Source organism: Canis aureus, chromosome 35 (genome assembly GCF_053574225.1).
Source record: "Canis aureus isolate CA01 chromosome 35, VMU_Caureus_v.1.0, whole genome shotgun sequence".
In the NCBI taxonomy this organism is placed as follows: Eukaryota; Metazoa; Chordata; class Mammalia; order Carnivora; family Canidae; genus Canis; species Canis aureus.
In genome coordinates this window covers 13544297-13566539 of record NC_135645.1, presented here as the reverse complement: position 1 = coordinate 13566539, position 22243 = coordinate 13544297, and the positions used below count along the sequence as shown (strand labels likewise).

Sequence of the window (22243 nt, the reverse complement as noted above, 5' to 3'; positions counted from 1 at the left end):
CACTATACACTGCCATAGGTTTATATTATCACATGTAAATCTTAACTAATAATAGCAGCTCACACCTACATAATGCTTACTGTATTCCAGGCACTGTTCTAAATGCTCTTACATATATTAAGTCACTTTACCCTCAGAAAATCTGATGAGGTTACTATTATTATTTCATAGATCAGCAAACTGAAACTCAGAGACTTGAAGCAAATGGGCCAGAATCACACTAACAAATGGTTAAGCCAGAATTCAAACCTTAACTAAAAACTAATGATCTGTTTTCAGAGGTTAAAGTAAACAATGGATTATATACACATTAAAATGAATAATGCTATGTACTGGACAAGAGGCAAAGTCTCTGTGAGAGAGAGATTGAAGTACCTTTGGCCTTCAAATTAAGCTTCACTCAAGTTACATATAAATACAGATACTTTATATGGTAATATTAATAAACTGGAAATTAAGTCATATTTTAAATGACAAAATCTTACACATTGCACCACAAGATATACTAGTAAGCAATAACAATTCACCTTTGCTTAGCTCAGTAATTTGCAATAGTTAATATTCTTGGTGAAAAGCAAAGAAATCATAACGAATCTGTACCTAACAACTCCTGCATGCTATCCACTCTAGATTACTCATGCCGTAAGTAATGTGATGCCCGAAAAAAAAGATTTAAATTTCTTGCAAATAGCCAATTGTAGGCTATGGTTAATAAGAAAAAGAAGTTTTTGTTTGATTTAAATACTATACCTGTGCGCCTACGGGGAAAATCAACAAACAGATCTTTTGCTTCAGCAATCAAATGATCAGATTTTTCCAAAACATCCTGCATCTGGTATTGATCAGAAAGAATCTGGACATGTGTTAATAATAAAGATTATTATTCAGGAAAAAATCCATATATACTCTGAAATCACAAAGTAGAAGTCCATACATAGGCACACAGAATAACCATAGGCCACTATCTTCCTAAAATCCTTCAGTGGCAATATCCTTAAGTACCAGTAGATGGGGCTATTACAATAATTAGTAGATTTCATATGCTTCCCTACAATCCAAACATGAAATCTATTATTAAACTGTGACCCAGCATACGCACAAATGTAAATGTAAATGTATAACAAAATAAGAGCTTACTTAACCTAACTTTTTGAGAGCCGCTCTGATATTTTCTTTAGTTTCTATTCTATTTTTTAAAATAATGGCTACAACACACTAACTCAATTTCACAAGCCACTAAAGAGTTGTGATCCAGTTTGAAAAACACTGATTAAAGATATAAATCTCCAAGCCATAAACTCAGAGGTGTTTCAACCTTTAAAAGTGATTTCACAAAAAAAAAAAAAAAAAAAAAAAAAAGTGATTTCATAATCCACTAATGGATCACGATCAACAACTTAAGAGAATATGAAGTAAGAGGAGCTTTGGGGCCTCAAACAAAAAAGTGATGCTTGTCTGTTTACAAACAAGCTGGATTTTTATCCTAGAGGGAGGAGTGAGAACTCAAAAAATACCATTACAGTAGTGCCTCTGAGTAAGCACTTTTCAACTTAGAATTCAACATTCATAATTACAAGCAGGGAGACGCAGGCAAGTCAACTCTAGCCACCACCACCAGATGGCATTCTTAAATTGAAAGAAGTTTACAAAATTGGAAACTGCCCAGCTTCCAATATGGATTCAAAACAATAAAGCATCTGGCAACAAATGCTCTTACCAGAATCTCTAGCCCATGGAAACAAGTATATACTATGACCTCAGTTATTGTTTCAGGACACTGAGAAAAATAACAAGAGTCACATTCTGACTTCTTCCCTTTCTTCTGCTGTGGCCAATCAGGTTGGCTGGCTTAGTTGGTGAGAATCAAGTCTTGAAATTTGTTCCTTCCACAAAGAGTAAGCTTTGGAATGATATAAGGCAAAGAGCACATTCGGAGCCAGAAGACTGGAATCCTAGGCCCAGTCAAGGGATACTAAGCAAAATCCAACCACCTTAACTTAGGTTTCTAATATGTAAATGAGGATACCACACCTTCCCCAACCTCAAAGAGGTGTTATAAGGATGTGGACACAATGAAAACCATTCTAGGGATATTTAAAATGTTGTTACAACTTAAATTATAGTATCCCATGAACCAGATTTCTATCCCTGGTTAGCGATCTTCCAAGTACATGCAATTAAAGTTTATGCAAGAGAGTAAATGGAACATTATAATCTATCATTTAAACTAGAAAAATTACACACAGGATATTTCCTAATAGCAGTTTTGAGTTACTATTAAAAAAAAAATCACTGACCTTCCATCAAAATAAAGAGATAAAACTGACAGAAGCAGACTGCAGAGGAGTAATTTTATCATATCAAGACCTGATATCAATTACAATGAGGTCTCCAGGAAATCCACTGCCCTGTTGCACTTTGTCAGTCTCTGCCCAGCCCTCGTAAGGCAGATGGGTTGAGAGACCACAGATCAGTGTATTGGCTTTCTTTTGCACTCTCTAGATTTATCACTCCTCTCTGATAAACCTCACCCTCTTGATAGGTAAACCAATCTCTGCAAGCCCATCTGTATACATTATTTCTCCGGATGGGTTCATGGAGTGCAAAGTCAAACTTATGAATACTGGTACACATCTTGAATTTGCTAAGGATCAGCCAAAGTCTCTTCAAAAACATTATGAAAAACTTTTTATCCTAGCACTTTTGTTCTCTGGTAATAAAAACCAGATAGAAAGAGGAAATTAGGGATCCCTGGGTGGCACAGCGGTTTAGCGCCTGCCTTTGGCCCAGGGCGCGATCCTGGAGACCCGGGATCGAATCCCATGTCAGGCTCCCGGTGTATGGAGCCTGCTTCTCCCTCTGCCTATGTCTCTGCCTCTCTCGCTCTCTCTGTGTGTGACTATCATAAATAAATAAAAATTTAAAAAAAAAAAAAAAAAAAAAAGAAAGAGGAAATTACAGAGAAACTTGGGAGGTTATTATACTTTCAGAATTTATAAAATCTTTATCAAATTTTCCCTCTCTCTGATTGAATTTGGACCCTCATTTGCCTGATTCCCATGATACGAACACATCACACAGCAAATGATTATGCTAGCCAAAGAGCTTTTCTCTTAACTTTGTTCACCTAGGAGTCCAGCTCTGGGGGATGTACTGGTAATAAAAATACCACCTAGGTGAATATGCCCAAGGAGGCTTCATCATTCAATCCCATCATATCCCTTAATAGAGACATTACAGATTTAGTAACCCTGAAATAAAAGATACACATATCTTTGACACAGCAGTTCCACTTTTAAGAATTTATCCTACAAATATAGTTTTACATGTACTTAAAAACATATACAAGGATATTCGTTGTATTATTTATGGTGACAAGGCCGGTAACAATCTGTGGGTGACAGATCTGCTACCAATCTCCTTTCTTTTCATTTTCCTTTTAACAAAAGAATTCCCAAGTAAGAGCCAAGTTCCTAGCTAGATTTCCTAACCATCATTCTAGGAAGAATGGTCATGTGATGAATTTCTGGACAGTGGGATATAAGCCAGAATTTCTGGGTGATATGTAAAAAGAGTAGCATGTTTTCTCTTTCCCTGTTCATGCTGGCTGGAATACAGCCGTAGGAAGCTGGAATAGCCATTCTCTACTCAGAGATAGAAGCCCTGGAATAAAAGACCCCAGAGACTGTACCAACCACCATTTACCACTGAACAGTTTCATAGAGAGAAATAGATTCCTATTTTGTTTAAACCACTATATCTTGGGATCTTCTTTTTTTTCCTGAGGCCTAAACTATACTCCAATACACTTCCTAAATTGGCACAAATAAAGCGCTGGAAAAATAAATTGTGGTACATTTGTATATTACCTGGCCATTAAAAGGAAAAGGTAGATTTCTAAATACTGACACGGGATAACCTCCAAAATATATTGCTAATGGAAATACTTGCTCTTACTAACAGCAGAGGGTCTCAACCCAGGCAATGAATTAAAAGTACATAAAAACTGTCTGAAAAGTACCTAAGTGGGGTCACATCACAGATCTACTAAATCAGAATATCTGAGTATAGGTATTTTTGAGTCCAGATATGGTGTTTTTTTTTTTTTAAATGGACAATCTCAACACTGACTGAACTAATGTGCAGACTCCAGAGCTTGAGGAATGGCACTGGTGGGAAGGCAGAGAGACTTCATTCATCCTCTCTCACCAGCCTCCTTCAATCCCTAATTCTACTGCATCCATTCTCATATAAGCAATTCAGGACATGAGCAGGAGCCACTAGAGAAGGGAAACAAAAGCCCAGAGCCACCTCAAAGGGGCTGCCTTTTTTCCTGGTCACTGAGAATTATTACCTAATATTCAAATACGCATACCTTGTCCAAGATTACCAAAAGATAATTATCTGTAAAGAACCATAGTCTTTCAACCCCCCGGTCTTTTTACAAGTTCATGTAAACATTTATTCGGGAGATAGAATTCTTCCTGATGATATATAAGATTAGGACTTTTACATCTCACTAACAAGACTAACGAATTACTCAAAGACAGAGTAATCTACAGCTGCAGTTAAAGATCACCCAGACAGGTGCCATAAGCTGCAATAATGAACAAGAAGCAACACTACAAAGTATATTTCCTTCACAATGATTTCATCCATAAAAGGTTTTTGCTGTAGTTTCCTCTTATTTGCCATATTATTTATTTCTATATATCTGATAACTTATCCAAATACCCTACATCTGGCAAAAGGTTAAGGTAAAGACAAGTGGCTTACTAACTAACTTGTTGGACAAGTACATTTTTTTTTTTTTTTGCAGAGTAATCAATCTAATAGCACTGTGTGTGAGCTGAGAAAAATAATTACAGCAGTTTATATATGTATATAAGGCACTAATTATGTGCCAAGGACTATATTCGTCAGTTAGTATGTATCACTGAAATCTCATAACAATACAATCAGGCAAGTTTCATAAACAGTAACTTGCAGAGCAGGAATTCAAACCTCCAAACTAGACTTTAATCATCACTCTGCTCCTTTTTTCAGAGTCCATGTGTAGATCCATCATATAAGGACACAGTCATAATACTAGAGTCTCTCCAATGTGAATCAAACTTGGGGGAAAAGAGAGAAAACTATTTTCTTCTCTAACTCTAAAGAAAATGCAGTTTAGCATACCTCCTTCATGATAGACAATCTTCTTCTCTCAAGATTAGAAACTTCTGGTTTCTGCTTCTTCCATTTTCTCCTCAAAGCTTTTTCTTGGAGTTCCCAGTGTACTAATGCTCTGTTCTTTGATTTGTGTATTTCATGACGACGTATCTGTACAAAAGAAAAAATATAAAAGAATGTTTCAGGAACAAAGAAGCTGCCTATTCAGATTGTGGGACCACCTAATTTAGTTCATCTTTTAAAAATTTCTTTCTGGTCCAAATGTGTATATTCATACATATTCATGACCAAAATTTTCAATCTTCTAAATTTTCAAAAGTGATAAAAAAAAAAGAATTATCCTAGAACTAGTAAACCTAGCAAAAAGACAAAATGAAAAAATATTAATTTCTACTTCCTTTGTACAAGACTATCCAATAAAATGTTATTTTCCAAACTACAGACCAGGATTCATTTAATGGACAGTAAAATCAATCAGTGGGTCAACCAACATTTTTAAAATAAAAAAGAATATAGAATAGAAAATGTTAAGAGTAAATCATATATAAGGAAGAATTATTGTTAAACTTTTCATTTACACGTGTGTACATGTACAATTACATACACACACACACACATATACGTACACCAACACATACACACTGAATACAATGTAAAAAGGCACAAAGCTCACTAACCCATCTGTGGCAAAAACACACCCATTTCATAGTACTCACATCACTACCAAAAACTAACAATGCAATATTTTTATAGCCCTGCAATGGCTACATTTGGAAGTGGGTCACTGGAAATGTATAACTCCAGAAAAGTGGAATTCCTGAAGGAGAAATAAGAGCCATAGTTTAAGAGCAGAGGAGAGAGAGGAGTTCACTGAGATGGCTAAGGAATAGGAGCAGATATTGGCTTTACAAGCACTCTAGTATTCAGAACAATGAACATGAACAAAACCTATATGGCATCTGATAAAATATACTGCTGCGTTTTTACCATGTAAATATGAAATCAGTCCATTAAGAGACCAACAACCAAATACTGTGTAAGGATTCTGAACACAAAAAACAAATGAAGATGATATTTTTGAGATAACTGGGGTAGTATGAATATAGACTGGGAATTAGGCAATATCAAAAAATTATTGTTACTTTTGTTAGGTGTGATAATGGCATCGTGGTTACATAAGAAAATGTATTTTTTAAAACACAAACTGAATATGTTGGCACAAAATGCCATGTTATCTGGGATTTGCTTTAAAATGCAACAGTGAAGGAAGGAAAAGGTATGAAAAATGAAGCAACTATGGCAAAATTTATTAACTATTATATCTGGGTGAACAGTACATGGGAGATCTTTATGCTATTGCCCCCATTTCCATGTAAATTTGAAACTTCTCATAACAAAAAAATTTTAAATCAATAGGGCATCATTATTAACCTCAAAAATATTTAATGAGTATCTACCAGGATTAAGATTCCTAGGTCCACAAAGACATACAAGAGATAGATAGCCCTTATCCCTCAAAAGCATTAAAAATCTGCCCAGGGAGATTGGGCACATACAGTTGACCCTTTGCTGATACAAATTTGAACTGCACAGATCCACTTATACATGGATTTTTTTCAGTAACTATAGTATAGTACTGTAAGTGTATTTCTCTTCCTTACGATTTTAATAACATTTTCTTTTCTCTAGCTTACTTTATTGTAAGAATGCAGTATATAATACATATAACACACAGCTACTTATGTTATTGGTAAGGCTTCCTGTCAATGGTAGGCTATTAGTAGTTAAGTTGTGGGGAAGTCAAAACTTATATGCAGATTTCTGACTATGCAGGAGGTTGGCACCCCTAACCCCCACATTGTTCAAAGGCCAAATGTACAAATAAAGATAAATGAAATGCATTAGACAGCACATACGCTATGCCTCATGTACCTAGCAAGTACGACAACAGTTTAGAGGAGATACTAATTGTTGGGCAGCTTCAGAAAACTTCAAACTTAATACAAAACTATAAAAACCAAGACATTGTTGTGTCGTACAAGGATAGACATGTAGATCAGTGGTATAAAACTGAGAGCCCAAACTAAACCCTTAGGTTCACAGACAATTGATTTTCAGCAAGGGTATCAAGGTAATTCAATGAAGAAAGCATAGTCTTTTTAACAAATGGTACATGGTTATCCATTTAGAGATGAAGTTGGACCCCATCTCATACTATACACAAAAATTAATTCAAAATGGATCAAAGACCTAAACATAAGAGCTAAAACTATGAAACTCTTAGAAGAAACATAGTAAATCTTTGTAAACCTTAGGTTAAACAATGGTCTCTTAGATATGATACTAAAAACACAGTTGACAAAAGAACAAACAGATAGACTGGAGTTATCAAAATTAAAAATTTGGGGGGCACCTGGGTGGCTCAGTGGTTTAGCATCTGCCTTTGGCTCAGGTCATCAACCCGGGGTCCTGGGATCAACTCCTGCATCAGGCTCCCCGACAGAGAGTCTGCTTCTCCCTCTGCCTGTGTTTCTGCCTCTCTCATGAATAAATAAATAAATTCTTTAAATTTTTTTTTTTAATTTTTGTGCTTCAAAAGATATCATCAAGAAAATGAAAAGACAATCAACAGAATGGGAGAAAATATTGACAAATCATATATCTGATAAGGAACTTGGATCCAGATTATGCAAAGAACTCTTATAACTCTACAATAAAAACACAAGTATGGCAGCCCGGGTGGCTCAGCGGTTTAGTGCTGCATTCAGCCCAGGGCCTGATCCTGGAGACCCAGAATCGAGTCCCATATTGGGCTCCCTGCATAGAGCCTGCTTCTCTGCCTGTGTCTCTGCCTCTCTCTCTCTCTCTCTCTGTGTGTGTGTGTGTGTGTCTCACATAAATAAATAAAATCTTTAAAAAAATAAAATAAAATAATAAAAACACAAGTAATTAATTTTTATCTGGCTAAGGAATCTTTTTTTTTTTTTAATTTTCCATTTATTCATGATAGAGAGAGAGATGCAGAGACACAGCCAGAGGGAGAAGCAGGCTCCATGCTGGGAACCCGACACAGGACTCGATCCCGGGACTCCAGGATTGCCCCTGGGCCGAAGGCAGGTGCCAAACCACTGAGCCACCCAGGGATCCCCTGGCTAAGAAATCTGAATAGACATTTCTCCAAAAAAGATAATACAAATGGCCAATAAGCACACAAAAGGATGTTTAACATCATTAGTCACTAGGGAAAATAAAAAACACGAGACTCCACTTTACACTCACTAGGAAAACTAAAACAAAAAAATATGGTAATAACATGTGGCAAGGGATATGGAAAAATTGGAACCCTCATGCCTGCTGGTAAGAATGTAAATAGTGCAGCCACTTTGAAAAATTTGGCAGCTCCTCAGAAAGATAACGGTAGAGATACCACATGAGTCAGCAATTCTACTCCCAGGTATACAACAAGAGAACTGAGAACCTATGTTCACACGAAACTTGTATACGAATGTTCATAGCAGCCTCATTCATAATAGTCAAAAAGTGAAAATAATCCAATGTCCAGCAAAAGACAAATGGAAAAACAAAAAATATGGTATATCCTTACAATCAATGTAACAGTACCAGCAATAATAGGGATGAAGCATTGACACATGCTACAACACAGATGAGCCTTGAAGACATTATGCGAGACACAAAAAGACACACACTGTATCCTATTTACGTGAGATGTCCAGAACAGGCACATATAGCACATAAAGCAGATTAGGTGTTGCCAGGTGTTGGAAGGAATGAAGGCCTAAGGAGTGATTGTCAATGTGTACAGAGTTTTTTCAGGGAGTGATGAAAATGTTTTAAATTAGAAAACTATGATGGTGACATAACCCTATGAATATACTGAAGACCAATGGCTCATACACATTAAAAGGGCGGATTTTATAGTATGTGAATTATATTTCAATAAAGCTGCTTTTTAAAAAAATCTATAGCAGAAACCTTTTTAAAAGTAAGACTAAACTAGGATAAGGAAGCAAAGTAAGATTTGGACAGGTAGACAAGAAGGTAGAGAAACTGTTCTAAGTAAAGAAAATTGCATGAATTAAGGCTCAAATGTGGAAATACACAGGGCATATTCAAGGAATAAATTAGTACATTAGACTAAAGTATGATTGCAGATGGACATATCAATAAATAAGTTTAGAGATTTACATAGATAGCAAAAGACATACAGGGCAATACTAGAAGAGAGAGACTTGAACTATAAACCAAGTCTATCTAATAAAATTATAATACATGCTAAGTGACATTCCTAGGTAAAATCAGGAAGTCCAGGTGATATGCTTTTCAATTTTATATAGACAGAAGCAAGATTAAATATAACTAACCAACTTCCAGGAAGCGCCCCTGGTTTCTATTCTGAAGGTCAGGAACCAAATATCAAATGAAACACTGAATATATCTTTTGATATTAAACTTACCAGATCTTCAGGAGTTGCCCGATGAACTGTTAGATCATTCACAGTATTCTGCAAAATAGAGCAACTTTCTTTTAAAAAAAGAAAAATAACTTATAAAATGTTAGTATATACCAGATTTTTTTAAAAAATAGGATTTCAATATTTATTCGCTTTCTTTGGGTAATTTTCTTGCAGGAAAAAAATTTCTTTAAACTAGGTGAAAAAAAATTTTTAAATCAATTTTAGTTTATTTTTGATAAACTCATTTTCCTTTTTTTTTAATTTTTCAACTTTTTTTTTTAAAGTAATCTCTATGGCTCAAACTCATAACTCTAAGATCAAGAGTTACATGCTCTACTGACTGAGCCAGCAAGGAACCTCTCAAAAGCCTTCTTTTATTAGTTTAAGCCTTGTGTACTTTTTTTCTCCTACATGCCAGATGGGCCTCAGTTAAAGGATTATGTACTTAACTAAGCATGCTAACCTCTAAGAAACCTTTCTTTGAAAAGTTAAGGGATTTGTCCAATCATCACATTTTAGCAAGATAAAATTGCTATTTTAAACTGAAATTAAATTATTTCTATTTTTTACAATATATAAAAGAAATGTGTTTATTTTAATTAAAATAAAATGCTAGTTTTATTATTCAAACTTCTTACCATATTTTTTCACTCAGAGAGTTATGTCATACCTATGAATTTACACTGTTCATTTATCTGTGGTTAGGTATGAGTACAAAATGGATTTTAATGGCTGAAAGGTTTCAAAGTCCTGGGACCAAAAAGACTTCCTGTCCAGGAACTAGTATTCTCAATTTAAATATTAATATGGATTATTTTTAGTTGTCTTATTAAAAAATAACAGGCTATTTTTTAGGTGTCTTACAGAAAATAAGCACTAAATTTACCAAGCCAGCATATATTATGTTAAAACAAGGAATAAAACAGGGTAGTATATAATTCAAAATGAGTAAGTTTAACTAAAATTGTAGTTTTCAAGCTGCATTCCAGGGAATGAGGCACCTCTAAAGAGTCCTAAAATATAAAACTGTGATTACTTTAGGGAGGTTAAATTTGTGTGCATGCAAACAACTTAAGCATAGAATGTTTCATACATAATAAGGGATAAAGTTTGAGGGCACTGTATAATTTCATCAAATGTGAAAACAGTCACTTCGTAAAAAGGCACTAAACCAACATGGCAGGTCTTCCACACCCCACAACTCCATTATTACTCTGGTCCATGTAAATAGCATCCCTTAGAATTGTGCAATGCGTAGTCTACGCAGCTTGAAGTAGCTGCCCTACAATTTGGCTCTCTCCAAAATGACTTCAGCCATTTTGTTACACAGATTTGGTAAGGCAGGAAATAAAACAAGTTAGGGTTCTTCTAATGGAAAGACAGGGAACTGGGTCTGGTGATATAACTTCTGATTTATTCAAAGACTAAACTTTTTGGCCATAGTTTAAATTAGTTCAGGGGTTTTCTACACTAAAACTGTTATTCCTTTCATATTAACTTAGAAAACCACAATATATAACCATAAGATCTTAAGAATCATTTTTAATAATCATAATAAAATTCAGGCATATAAGGGATATGCTTAGACTTAGTTGTCTTGGAAGAAAATATAATTTCATTAATGTTACTATTGCTTAAAACTATTTTCTTGAAATTACCTTTAAATATCATTTACAAAAAAAAATAATAATAAATAAATAAATATCATTTACAAGCCATTTCAAAGAATATCTCACTATTTTTATCAAAATAGTATTATTCAGTTTGCTCTCTCCTCCTTCATGTACCATTTACTCCAAATGACTTAAAACTACTTCCAAGGTCAGTCTACAAAAAATAGATTTTTCCAGCACTGGAGATAATAAAAAACAAATGAGGGAAATGTAATTTCAATGGTGGGTTTCCATTATGTTTTGAGCAATAGCATATCAGAATAAATACTAAATGTCCCACAGTAACCACTCTGAAGTGGACAACTTTTAAGTTATCACATGCAGTTTTTTTCCTTTTAATAAGTTTCACTGCCTTGGAATTACACCCTTATAATATTTTATAGCTAGGGGCATCTGGGTAGCTAAGCAGCTAAGCATCTGCCTTCAGCAGGTCATGATCCCAGGGTCCTGGGATCAAGTATCGCATCAGGTTCCAGCTCCATGCTCTCTCTCTCTCTCCCTCTCTCTCTCATAAATAAATAAAATCTTTTTTAAAAATATTATAGCCAATCAGATGACAACAAAGCAATATAAACATAGGTAAGTCCCCCTGAGCCACTTCAAAAAGGCTCTCAGTTTGCTCAGAAGTTTCCAAGTCCAAAAGAAACTCTGAGATCCAAAGTAGTCCCTGACTAGTTGCTCTCCACAACAGAAAGTAAAGGCACCTAAAGTGTCAATGGTTCAAACTAAAGTACCAAGCTGTGAAAGATAAAGATACCCTTGATAATACCAAACAGTAATCAGAATGGGAGCCAGGAATCATATGTCCCAGGTACTTGAGACTTGTCTTCTAAAGAGAACCTTTGTACTGAAACTGACCAGCTTCTGGAGGTGAAAAAGAAATAATTCAAGGAATAAGAGAGCAAGAATTACCCACTTTTCAGCCAAAAATGCCACTCACATGATTATGATAGCACTGGTTGCTATAGGCAAATCTTAAGAAAGTACAAAAAAATTCAGATTTCAGTGACACAGTTTAGCTACAGTTGCTTTAAAACAGTGAGTTCTCAAAGTGGAGGAGGCAGTACTTTTTAAAAACATACTTCCCACCTTCTTAAGATTTCCTCTTCAAAGGAGATATAAGTTACGAACTTGACATGTGGATTCTAAAAGATCCCCACAGGATTCTGCTCTTCCCTCCAAGACCTGGGATATAACATGCCCAGAAACCCATTCCACCCTAATTACATTCAGAGCCCTGGATCGAGTGACTAGGGCCATGTCATCACATCTATCCCTCCAGAGCAATCTTACAGGTTTATTATCCCATCTAGACTTACATCCCATTCTTGCTTCAGTGATGTTTTCTTCTTCCTTACTTTCAGCACTTTCCTTCCTCCTCCCCGGGGACCATAACGGTTCACTCTGACAAGTGACATCTAGAAGCAATAATCATTATCAAATTTTTAAGATACAAGAAAAAGTGGTAATTACATCTCACTGGATAAGGACAAAGACATCTAGGAAAATAAACTTTCAAGGGTCAGAAGAAAAATGTAAGCATAATGAAAGGAACAGTCTACCAAAATACTTGGTTCTCTCCCTTCACAATTAAAAAGCTGTACTGATAACTATGATAAAACAGGTCTAAGTTAATAACTTATGTATATTTGCTTAATAAAGAACTCCAGGAATACAAATTATGATATAAAGCACAGAGCAACGACAACGGGCATAAACTTTGTCATTAGTTACAAACTTCATAATTAACAGAGAAAATGTCAGTCATTGGCTAACAATCTGAAAACAAAAGGAAAAAGGCAAAGAGAGCTATAGCTTTTTGTTAAGCATCCTAGCACTTAAAATCACTAGCTTACTTGCCTAAGATAAAAATGGCTAAATTTTAGAGAACAAATGAGTTACAACATTTCTAGTATATTTCCACATAATACTAAATAGCGGTGATTACTGATACTAAACCAGCATTTAGAAATTGCCAATATTTGCTTGGCACTCTTAAAATAGCAATGCTACAGACACTGGATGAAATATTACACAAAATTAGAAAAAGGCTCATAGCCCTGTACACTAGAATTTTACAATACATATATGTGACTTTTAACAAGCGACGTATGTACATGACTCCCATTCCAAAACTTCATTATACACCTAAATTTAATTACAGAACTTTGAAGCTGACCCCTTATTCCAAATTATCCTGAAACAAAGACTGTAGTATTTTCCTTAAGTACATTTTTAAAAAATGATTTGGTCTACTATAACAAAAAACATCTAAATGCAAGTATTTTCATGAGCTTCTCAGTTCTCTTCGCTTTGTTTTATCAATCACATTGACTCTTCAAACATGTTATCTATTTTCAGGGTTTACAATCCAGCAAAAAGATAAGTCACATATGAGTCAGAGAATAACACTTAAGTCATATTATGAAGACAGTGTTGATGGTAATGAGGACAGTGGAGATGGTGATAATGACGGCAATAGCTAACACAAGTCAGGTATTGTTCTAAGTAAGCTCTTCCCACACAGTATTTCCTTTAATCCTAACAGTAATTCCAGTAAGCATTTACTATTTATTACTCATTTTACAGATGAGAAAGCTAAGGGATGAAGAAATAACCAACTGTGAAGGTCACAAAGTAAGTGGTAGAACCATAAATACCATTTTAAAAGATAGGGAATAGAGGAGTGCCTATGGAATAGAGGTGGCTCAGTTGGGTGGGCAACCAAATCTTTGTTTTGGCTCAGGTCGTGATCTCAGGGTCAGGGTCAAGAGATACAGTGCATCAGGTTCCATGCTTAGCAGGGAGTCTACTTAAAGATTCTCTCCTGCCCCTCCCCTCGACTCATGTTTCCACATGAGTGCACTCTTTCTCAAATAAATAGAATATCTTTGTTAAAAATAAACAAATTTGGTGCCTGGGTGGCTCAGTCAGTAAAGCATCTGCCTTCAGCTCAGGTCACGATTTTGGGATTCTGGGATTGAACTCTGCATCTGGCTCCCTGCTCAGTGGGGAATCTGCTTCCCCCTCACCCTCTTCCTGCATCTGTCCTCTACTCATGCTCTCTCTCTCTCTCTCTCAAATAAATAAAATCTTTAAAAAAATAAAAATAAACAAATAAACAAAAGATATGGAAGAGAAAAACCTAAAAGTCCAAAACAAACCCCTACGTTTATAGTCAGTTTATTTTCAACAGAGGTGCCAACAAACAATTCAATAGGGAAAGAAGTCTTTTCAATAAGTGGTGCTGGGACAAGTGGAGATCTATATGAAAAAGAATGAATCAAGATCTCCACCTCACAACATATATAAAAATTAACTAAAAATAAATCACCAACTTCAAAATAAGAGCTAAAATTATTAAACTCCCAACAGAAAACATAAGTATGAATCTTCATGAACCTTGGGTTAAGCAATGGTTTCTTAGATAGAACACTAAAAGAATAAGCAGACTCCATCAAAATTAAAACTTTTGTGCTTCAAAATTGTAATTATAATTGTAAAATGGAACTAATTAAAGACATAAATAGCCAAGAACCCCTACCTAGCACATACTAAGTTCTGCTTAGGATCAATGACTATGGTGTCAGTGACAACTATTAGTCCTTTCCCAAATGAGACAAAAAGGGGGTTAGAGAGATTAAGTATATTATATTGCTCAAAAGTCACACAAATAATAATGGGCAGCTGGCAGGTGACATTCAAAACCAGGTCTGAAAAAAAAAAAAAACAGGTCTGACTACATATAATGCACTTCCTAGAAAATGGCACTAACACTGAGTCATCTCTGGTTGGTTATAGATTTTCCAAATTTTTTACAATGAACCCATATTACTCTTAAAATAATTCAAGTTATATTATTTAAAATACTATACTTATTCAGAGGCTGAAATTCTCCCAGCCTCAATTCTAAAAATCCAACCATGAATCTGAAGTATGCAAAAGTTTATGAACAATCAAAAAGGCCCATATACTTCTTTCTTCCACTATTGAGGCCCTAGATATAGGTGAGGCCCTCAATATAACAGTATCTGAAATTTAGGAAAAGCAGTATCTTTTAAATCATAGCTATTTGTACGCTAATGATGACTTCTGATGACAAATATAAATGAATCCAAACAACTTTTCTTGAGCAAAGAGATATAGAAATTAATAGAAACAATTGAACAGGGGCAGCTGGGTGGCTCAGTGCTCAGTAGGTTGAGTCTCTGCCTTCAGCTCAGGCTGTGATTCCAAGAACCTGGGACTGAGCCTTGTTGGGCTTCCCGCTCTGCGGGAGCCTGCTTCTCCCTCTCCCTCTGCTTCTCCCCTCTGCTCCTGTTCTCTCTCTCTCAAATAAATAGAATCTTTTTTAAAAAAAAAACTAACAAACATTGAACAAATGCCTGAGCATTATTTATGGGAATGTGAAGTTATCAATTTTAGCATAAGAAAATGTTATGTCCAAATAAAACCATATTCACTGAAAAACAAAAAAGTGATGAAATGAATGTATATTCTATGGTCTGAATGTGTCCTTCCAAAATTCATGTTGAATCCTAATCCTCAAAGGTGATGGTATTAGGAGGTGAGGCCTTTGGAAAGTGGGGCCTTTGGGAGGCAGAGCCCTCGTGAATGGGGCCAGTACTGTCATCAGAGGCTCCAGAGAGATCCCTAATCCCTTTCACCATCTGAGGACACAGCAAGGTGCTGGCTGTGAACTGGGAAGAGGACCCTTACTGGAACATGACCATGCTGGAGCCTTGATCCTGGACTTCACAATCTCCAGAACTATGAGAAAAAAATTTCTCATTTTTGAGCTACTTAGTCTCTGGTATTTTGATATGGAAATCTGAATGGACTAAGACAGGACACACCAGTTTCTTTTTTTTTTTTTTTTTTTTTTTAACTTCAATTTAGCCTAGCAAAGCTGGCTGTGATTACCCACAATGAAAATGCCATCATATAATCCCTTACCCTTGAGTTTGGATAGGATCCATGGACTTGTTTGGGTTTTCTTCCCCCCGTGATTTGTTTTATCCAACAACACGAGGCAAACGTGAGGAGATGTCACTCCTGTTTTCACATTATGTTTTACGGGTCTCTGTCTTACGAGAGTAGAACGAGTCTTTCCTGCTGGCCCTGAAGAAGCCAATCGCCACTTGTGACTGCCCATGAAAAGGGCCATAAGGCTGGGAATTCAGATGACTGTGGGCAGCCCACAGCAGAAAGTCAGTAAAAAGACCCCTCGGCATACAGCCATAAGCGGCAATGAATTCTCCCAACAACCAAAGGGACGTGAGCCTGGAAGCGGACTTTTCCCGAGCTGGGCTCTAGATGAGAACACAGACCACCAACACCTTAATCATGCCTCTGTGAGACCCTAAGCACACAACCCCACTAAACCATGTCCAAATTCCTGCCTCACAGAAACCATGTGGTAATAAAGGAGTACTGTTTTAAGCCACCAGGTTTGTGGTGTTTTGTTACACAGCATAGGAGACTAATACAGTGGCCAACTCTAAATTCCAGCCTGCGTGTGCTGAGGTCACAAACGGAGAACTAAGCTGCTGTCCCACTCGTGGATTCCCCTTCACCAGCTAACTTCTGTAACGTGGGAACCACCCTTGCCCTGAAAAGTGTCCTCTTGAACAGCACCAATACGAGCGGTCATATCTTTTCTTAACCCAGGATGAGACCTCGTAGTCCGACAAAGGTATTTTGACCTATTTACAGAAATCAGGTATCATCAGGGAGCTACAGCTTACATACCGATGTGTGAGGCTGCAGAGATATTCTCATAGTACTAAGGAGTACAAAATCGGCACAGCCCAGAAAATCTAGGCCTGTTTGGAGAAAATCCAAAATATTAATAGCTTCCCAAAGGATGAAAGTGTTGGCGACTTCTTACCTCTAAAGCCCTTTCCAACTCTATAGACTCCCACTGCTGGAGGCCCTCCTCTCCCTTGGCTTCCACGACATTCTCCCGGCTTCTCTCCTATTCATCTCTCCCTTTCTTTGCAGGCTCTGTTGGTCCCTCTTCAGATACCACATAATCAAAAAGCTCCACAGTCCTATCCCAATCCTCTCATCTTTCCATTGGACACTCTCTCTCTTCATTCAGTAATTGCTGTTGAGAATCTCTCACCTGCCAGACTCTGGCCAGGCACTGGAGATCAAACAGTAGACAGGTCTAATACGGGGCCAGCTCTCATGCGGCTTCCTTTCCAGATCACCTAGAGGGAGTTCACATCTTCCCTCTGTGATCTCGCTCCTTCCATTGAACGAAGCTACAAATGCCCTGGGCATATAGACACACTGTAGAAATGAGCCCCAAATCATCAAGGATTCACGTTTTCCCCCAACACCCCAAAGTGCTCATTTCCAACTGCCTTCTGTATACATCTCCCAAACATCTCACATACAGTGTAGTCAAAATACAACTTAATCACCCACGTCCCCTCCCTACCAACCTCTAGTCCTTACTACATAACCGGTAAGCTCAGTGGAACAAACAGAATGACCATCCTTCTGGTTGCTCCAGTTTGAAACCTTAGCATCACCTTCTGGTCCCTCTTGTCTCGTAGCCAATCAGATACCAGAATCTGTGCATTCTTTCCCTGGAATAACCCTCTCTCATCCTTCCCCCCTCTTCATCAAAACCAGCTAGACGTGGCGAAAAGGGGAAAACAATCTTCCTGGTGGGAGTAAAGGCATTTGCAAAGGGCTTGACAAGTTCAGTTGGACCAGAACCGAGAAGGTGAGAGTCTAGAAAGAGGATGCAAAGGGACAGAGAGGACAGACCCTTAGAGAGGCCCTCTAAGCTACAGCAGTTGGGACACAATCCTAAAGCGACCCTCAGGAAGCCGCTGGAGGTCCCCAAATAAGGAGAATTACGGTGAGATTTAGCAAATCCTCTCTGGCTAGAGGGGAACAGGGCCTCCTTCCCTACATTGCTCCTGCAGTCAGTCAATCCTTTACCCGGATCTAAGGACAGAGGGCAGCTCTCAGCCCCAGAGGACCGTGGCTCTCCCCCGCAGGGAGGAATCCAGGGCCCAGCCGCGGCCCTCGGGCCCTCTGCCCTCCTCGGGGGCCCGCCGGCCTCCGTCTCCCGCCCTTGTGGGTCCCGCCATCCTTTCTGCGCGGCGTGCAACACCCTTCCGCCTCGCACTCACCCCCAAGGCTCTCTCGGGCGGCCCCTCCTGCGCATGCGGCCCCCTGAAGCCGCCCTCCCTGCGCCCCGGCCTCCCGCCAGTCTGCAGCGTCCCGGGCGGCTACGGGAGGCTCCGCCCCCCCCCCCCCCCCCGCGCCCCCGGCCGGCAGCAGGAGCGCACTCAGGGTCGGGGGCGCCACACACCAGCCCGCGCACACACCCTCGCAGGACAGGCGCGGGGCGCTCTCCGGGGTAAGGGGCCGGGGCCCGGGGAGACCAGGGGGCACAGGCGGCAGGCCTCCGCCGCGCCGTCGCCACCTGCCTTGCCGTCGGCCGACCGCCGCCTCCGCCGCCACTAAACCACCTCCAGGCGCCAGAGCCGCCCGGCCCGCCACAGGTTCGCGCAGCCCGCCACTTCCGGGACGTTGCCTAGGCTACCCAGGCCCCGCCCCTCGCCGGCCCGGATGCGGTGCGGCCAGTGCGCAGGCGCCGACTCGGGGCGTCCCGGGAACCCGGGGGCGGGGAGGCACCTGCGCTGCCGCGCTCCAGCCCTGGGCTCCCCGCGAGGCGCGAGGCTCGGGGCCGCGCTGCGGGCGGTGGGCGTGAAGCCTTCGCCACTTTCTCGTGAATTCCCTAAAACAAAGTTGTCGACAGGCTTCACACATAATAGGCTTCACTTATGATATCTACTTGTTTTCACCTTTATTGATTTTTTTCACATATAATATTTACTTATTTTCACAATAGGCTTCACATATAATATTTACTTGGTTTCACCTTTTTTGATCTTTTTCTTTCACATATAACATTTACTTGTGTTCACAATAGGCTTCACGTATAATATTTACTTGTTTTCACTTTTACTGATCTTTTTTTTCACATATGACATTTACTTGTTTTCACAATAGGCTTCACATATAATATTTACTTCTTTTCGCCGTTTTTGATCTTTTTTTCACATATAACATTTACTTGTGTACACAATAGGCTTCACGTATAATATTTACTTGTTTTTGCCTTTATTGATCTTTTTTCTCACTTATAATATTTACTTGTTTTCACAATAGGCTTCACATATAATATTCACTTGTTTTAGCCGTTTTTGATCTTTTTTTCACATATAACATTTACTTGTGTTCACAATAGGCTTCACGTATAATATTTACTTGTTTTTGCCTTTATTGATCTTTTTTCTCACTTATAATATTTACTTGTTTTCACAATAGGCTTCACATATAATATTCACTTGTTTTAGCCGTTTTTGATCTTTTTTTCACATATAACATTTACTTGTGTTCACAATAGGCTTCACGTATAATATTTACTTGTTTTCACTTTTACTGATTTTTTTTTCACATATGACATTTACTTGTTTTCACAATAGGCTTCACTTATGATATCTACTTGTTTTCACCTTTATTGATCTTTTTTTCTCACCTATAATATTTACTTGTTTTCACAATAGGCTTCACATATAATATTTACTTGTTTTCGCCTTTTTTGATCTTTTTCTTTCACATATAACATTTACTTGTTTTCACCTTTCTTAATCTTTTCTTTTTCCCAAAAAAAAATGTGTGTGTTACCGCCTACCAATGTGCCAATAGGCTATGCTAGATCCTGCGGGATCAAAAAAACAGGCAAGATTCTTGTCCTCAATAAGATTACTGTATAGTAGCAAACAGCCATCAACGACACAAATGTAAAATTAGGACTATGACAAGTGCTAGAAGTTACTAGACACTAAATTTATAGGGTATTTATAAGGGGATCCCTGGGTGGCTCAGCGGTTTGGTGCCTGCCTTTGGCCCGGGGTGTGATCCTGGAGTCCTGGGATCGAGTCCCGCGTTGGGCTCCCAGTGTGGAGCCTGCTTCTCCCTCTGCCTGTGTCTCTGCCTCTCTCTCTCTCTCATGAATAAATAAATAAAATCTTTAAAAAAAAAAGGAATATTTATAGGAATTACTCAGGAAAGCTGGAAAGTAGATGAGTCCGCTACCAGGGACGCATAAAACATTCCTGCGGAGGGAGCTACGTAGGCGAAGCTGCGGTGGCAAGAGCAAAGAACTGGAAGAAGTTGAGCGTATCTGGAGATCAGAGAGCTTGGTGTAAGGGAAGCTGGCTTAAGAGGCTAGAGCCAGGACAGGAAGAGCTGTGTAGGCCTATTAAGGACTTTTCAAAGCATTTTGTTTGGAAACGGAGTTAATTTGCTCCAATATGACACCTTCCATTAGTCCCTATTTTTCAACTGTTAAGACTTATCCATACAGAGATCAGCAAACATACTCAGCACCTTCTAGATGCAAAGAACTGCCTTCTAGGGCAGCCCGGGTGGCTCAGGGGTTTAGGGCCGCCTTCAGCCCAGGGCATGATCCTGGAGACCCGGGATCGAGTTCCACATCAGGCTCCCTTCATGGAGCCTGCTTCTCTCTCTGCCTGTGTCTCTGTGCCTCTCTCTCTCTGTGTCTCTCATGAATAAATAAATAAAATCTTTGGGGGAAAAAAAAGAAGAACTGCCTTCTAATAGTTTCCACTCTAATTGGGAAGGTTTGATGTAGATACATTCGCTGGTCAATCAATATAACCGTTCCTTGCACACATACTCAACTCCCTACCCCTCTATGAATTACTGTAATACTGGGCAAACCCACAATTCTGGCCATAGCAAAACTAATTACTAAGTGCCTGCAACTTTGCAACTCAAACTGGAAGGAGAAAAATACCCAACCATCCTGACTTTAAATTCATGATCACTAAGTTTAAGTGTGCCCTTAAAGATGCCTGAAAACCATATTAAAGTTCCCCCTCAAAAATAAATAAATAAATAAATAAATAAATAAATAAATATAATAATTAAATTGCTCAGAAACAGGGATTTAAAAAAATTAAAGCGCTGAAAGAGAAACATTACAGAGAAACAAAAATAAGGATAACATTATATTTTTCATCAGAAACTTTGCAAGTGAGGAGACAGAATAGTTAAATATATTGAAAGAAAATGACTGTCAACCTAGAATTCTATATCTGTCAAAAATAGCTTTTTAAAATAAGGATAAAATAAAGATACCTTTACACATAACTGATAGAATTTATCACCAGCAGATCCTCACCAGGAGAAGTGTTGAAGTAAATACTTCAAGCAAAGGAAAACAATCCTTTGTATAATATTACTTGCAGGTAGACTGTAATAAGCTAAAGATGTATATCACAAACCCAAAAGCCATCACTAAAATAACTTATGGCTAAAAGAGGTCTTTATAAAGAGTTTACAAAAGAAATACTAAAAATTAGCTGACTAATATAAAAGTAAGCACAAAAAGTACAAAAAAGGAAACAAAGAACAGGTGGGAGAAATAGAAAACAAATAGCAAAATAACAGGATCATATCAATTATTACATTAAATGTAAATGGACTAAATACCCCTATTAAAAGGCAGAGATCATCAGATTAATTTTTTTTATTGCTGCCTACTAGAAGAAACATACATTAAATATAAAAACTGAAGTCTTAAGTACAAAGATAGAAAAAGACATGTTAATATTAGTCAAATGAAGTCAGTTACTAATCAGTATTAGAGGAACAAATTTTCAGAGTAAAAAATATTACCAGGGATTTAAAAAAGTAATTTCACAATGGCAAAGAGGACATTAAATCAAAAATATATAAAGATCCTAAACAATCATTCACTAAATAAGAGCTCTTCAAAATAAATGAAGCAAAAACTGACACAACTGCAATGTAAAATAAAAAGTCCACAATTATAGTCAGAAATCTCAATGCCATTCAGTGAAT

General features: G+C 37.9%; 1 protein-coding gene across 8 annotated transcripts in view; it reads right to left on the bottom strand.

Annotated features, from left to right (window-relative positions):
- SPICE1 (spindle and centriole associated protein 1) overlaps positions 1 to 18910 on the bottom strand; it is a 57572-nt gene extending 38662 nt beyond the window's left edge. For 3 of the 8 annotated variants that reach the window (XM_077884516.1, XM_077884523.1, XM_077884522.1), the window contains exons 1-5: positions 18775 to 18910; positions 12640 to 12738; positions 9648 to 9695; positions 5179 to 5322; positions 751 to 853 (exon numbers count right to left, since the gene is read on the bottom strand). In XM_077884516.1, coding sequence (XP_077740642.1) covers positions 751 to 853; positions 5179 to 5322; positions 9648 to 9695; positions 12640 to 12738 — 394 coding nt within the window. In that variant the 5' untranslated portion in view covers positions 18775 to 18910. Of the gene's footprint in view, positions 1 to 750; positions 854 to 5178; positions 5323 to 9647; positions 9696 to 12639; positions 12739 to 16276; positions 16633 to 17447; positions 17618 to 18474; positions 18617 to 18774 lie in introns of those variants that run through there. The other 5 variants (XM_077884517.1, XM_077884521.1, XM_077884518.1 and 2 more) reach the window with 5 other exon arrangements.
- Positions 18911 to 22243: the final 3333 nt, after the last annotated feature.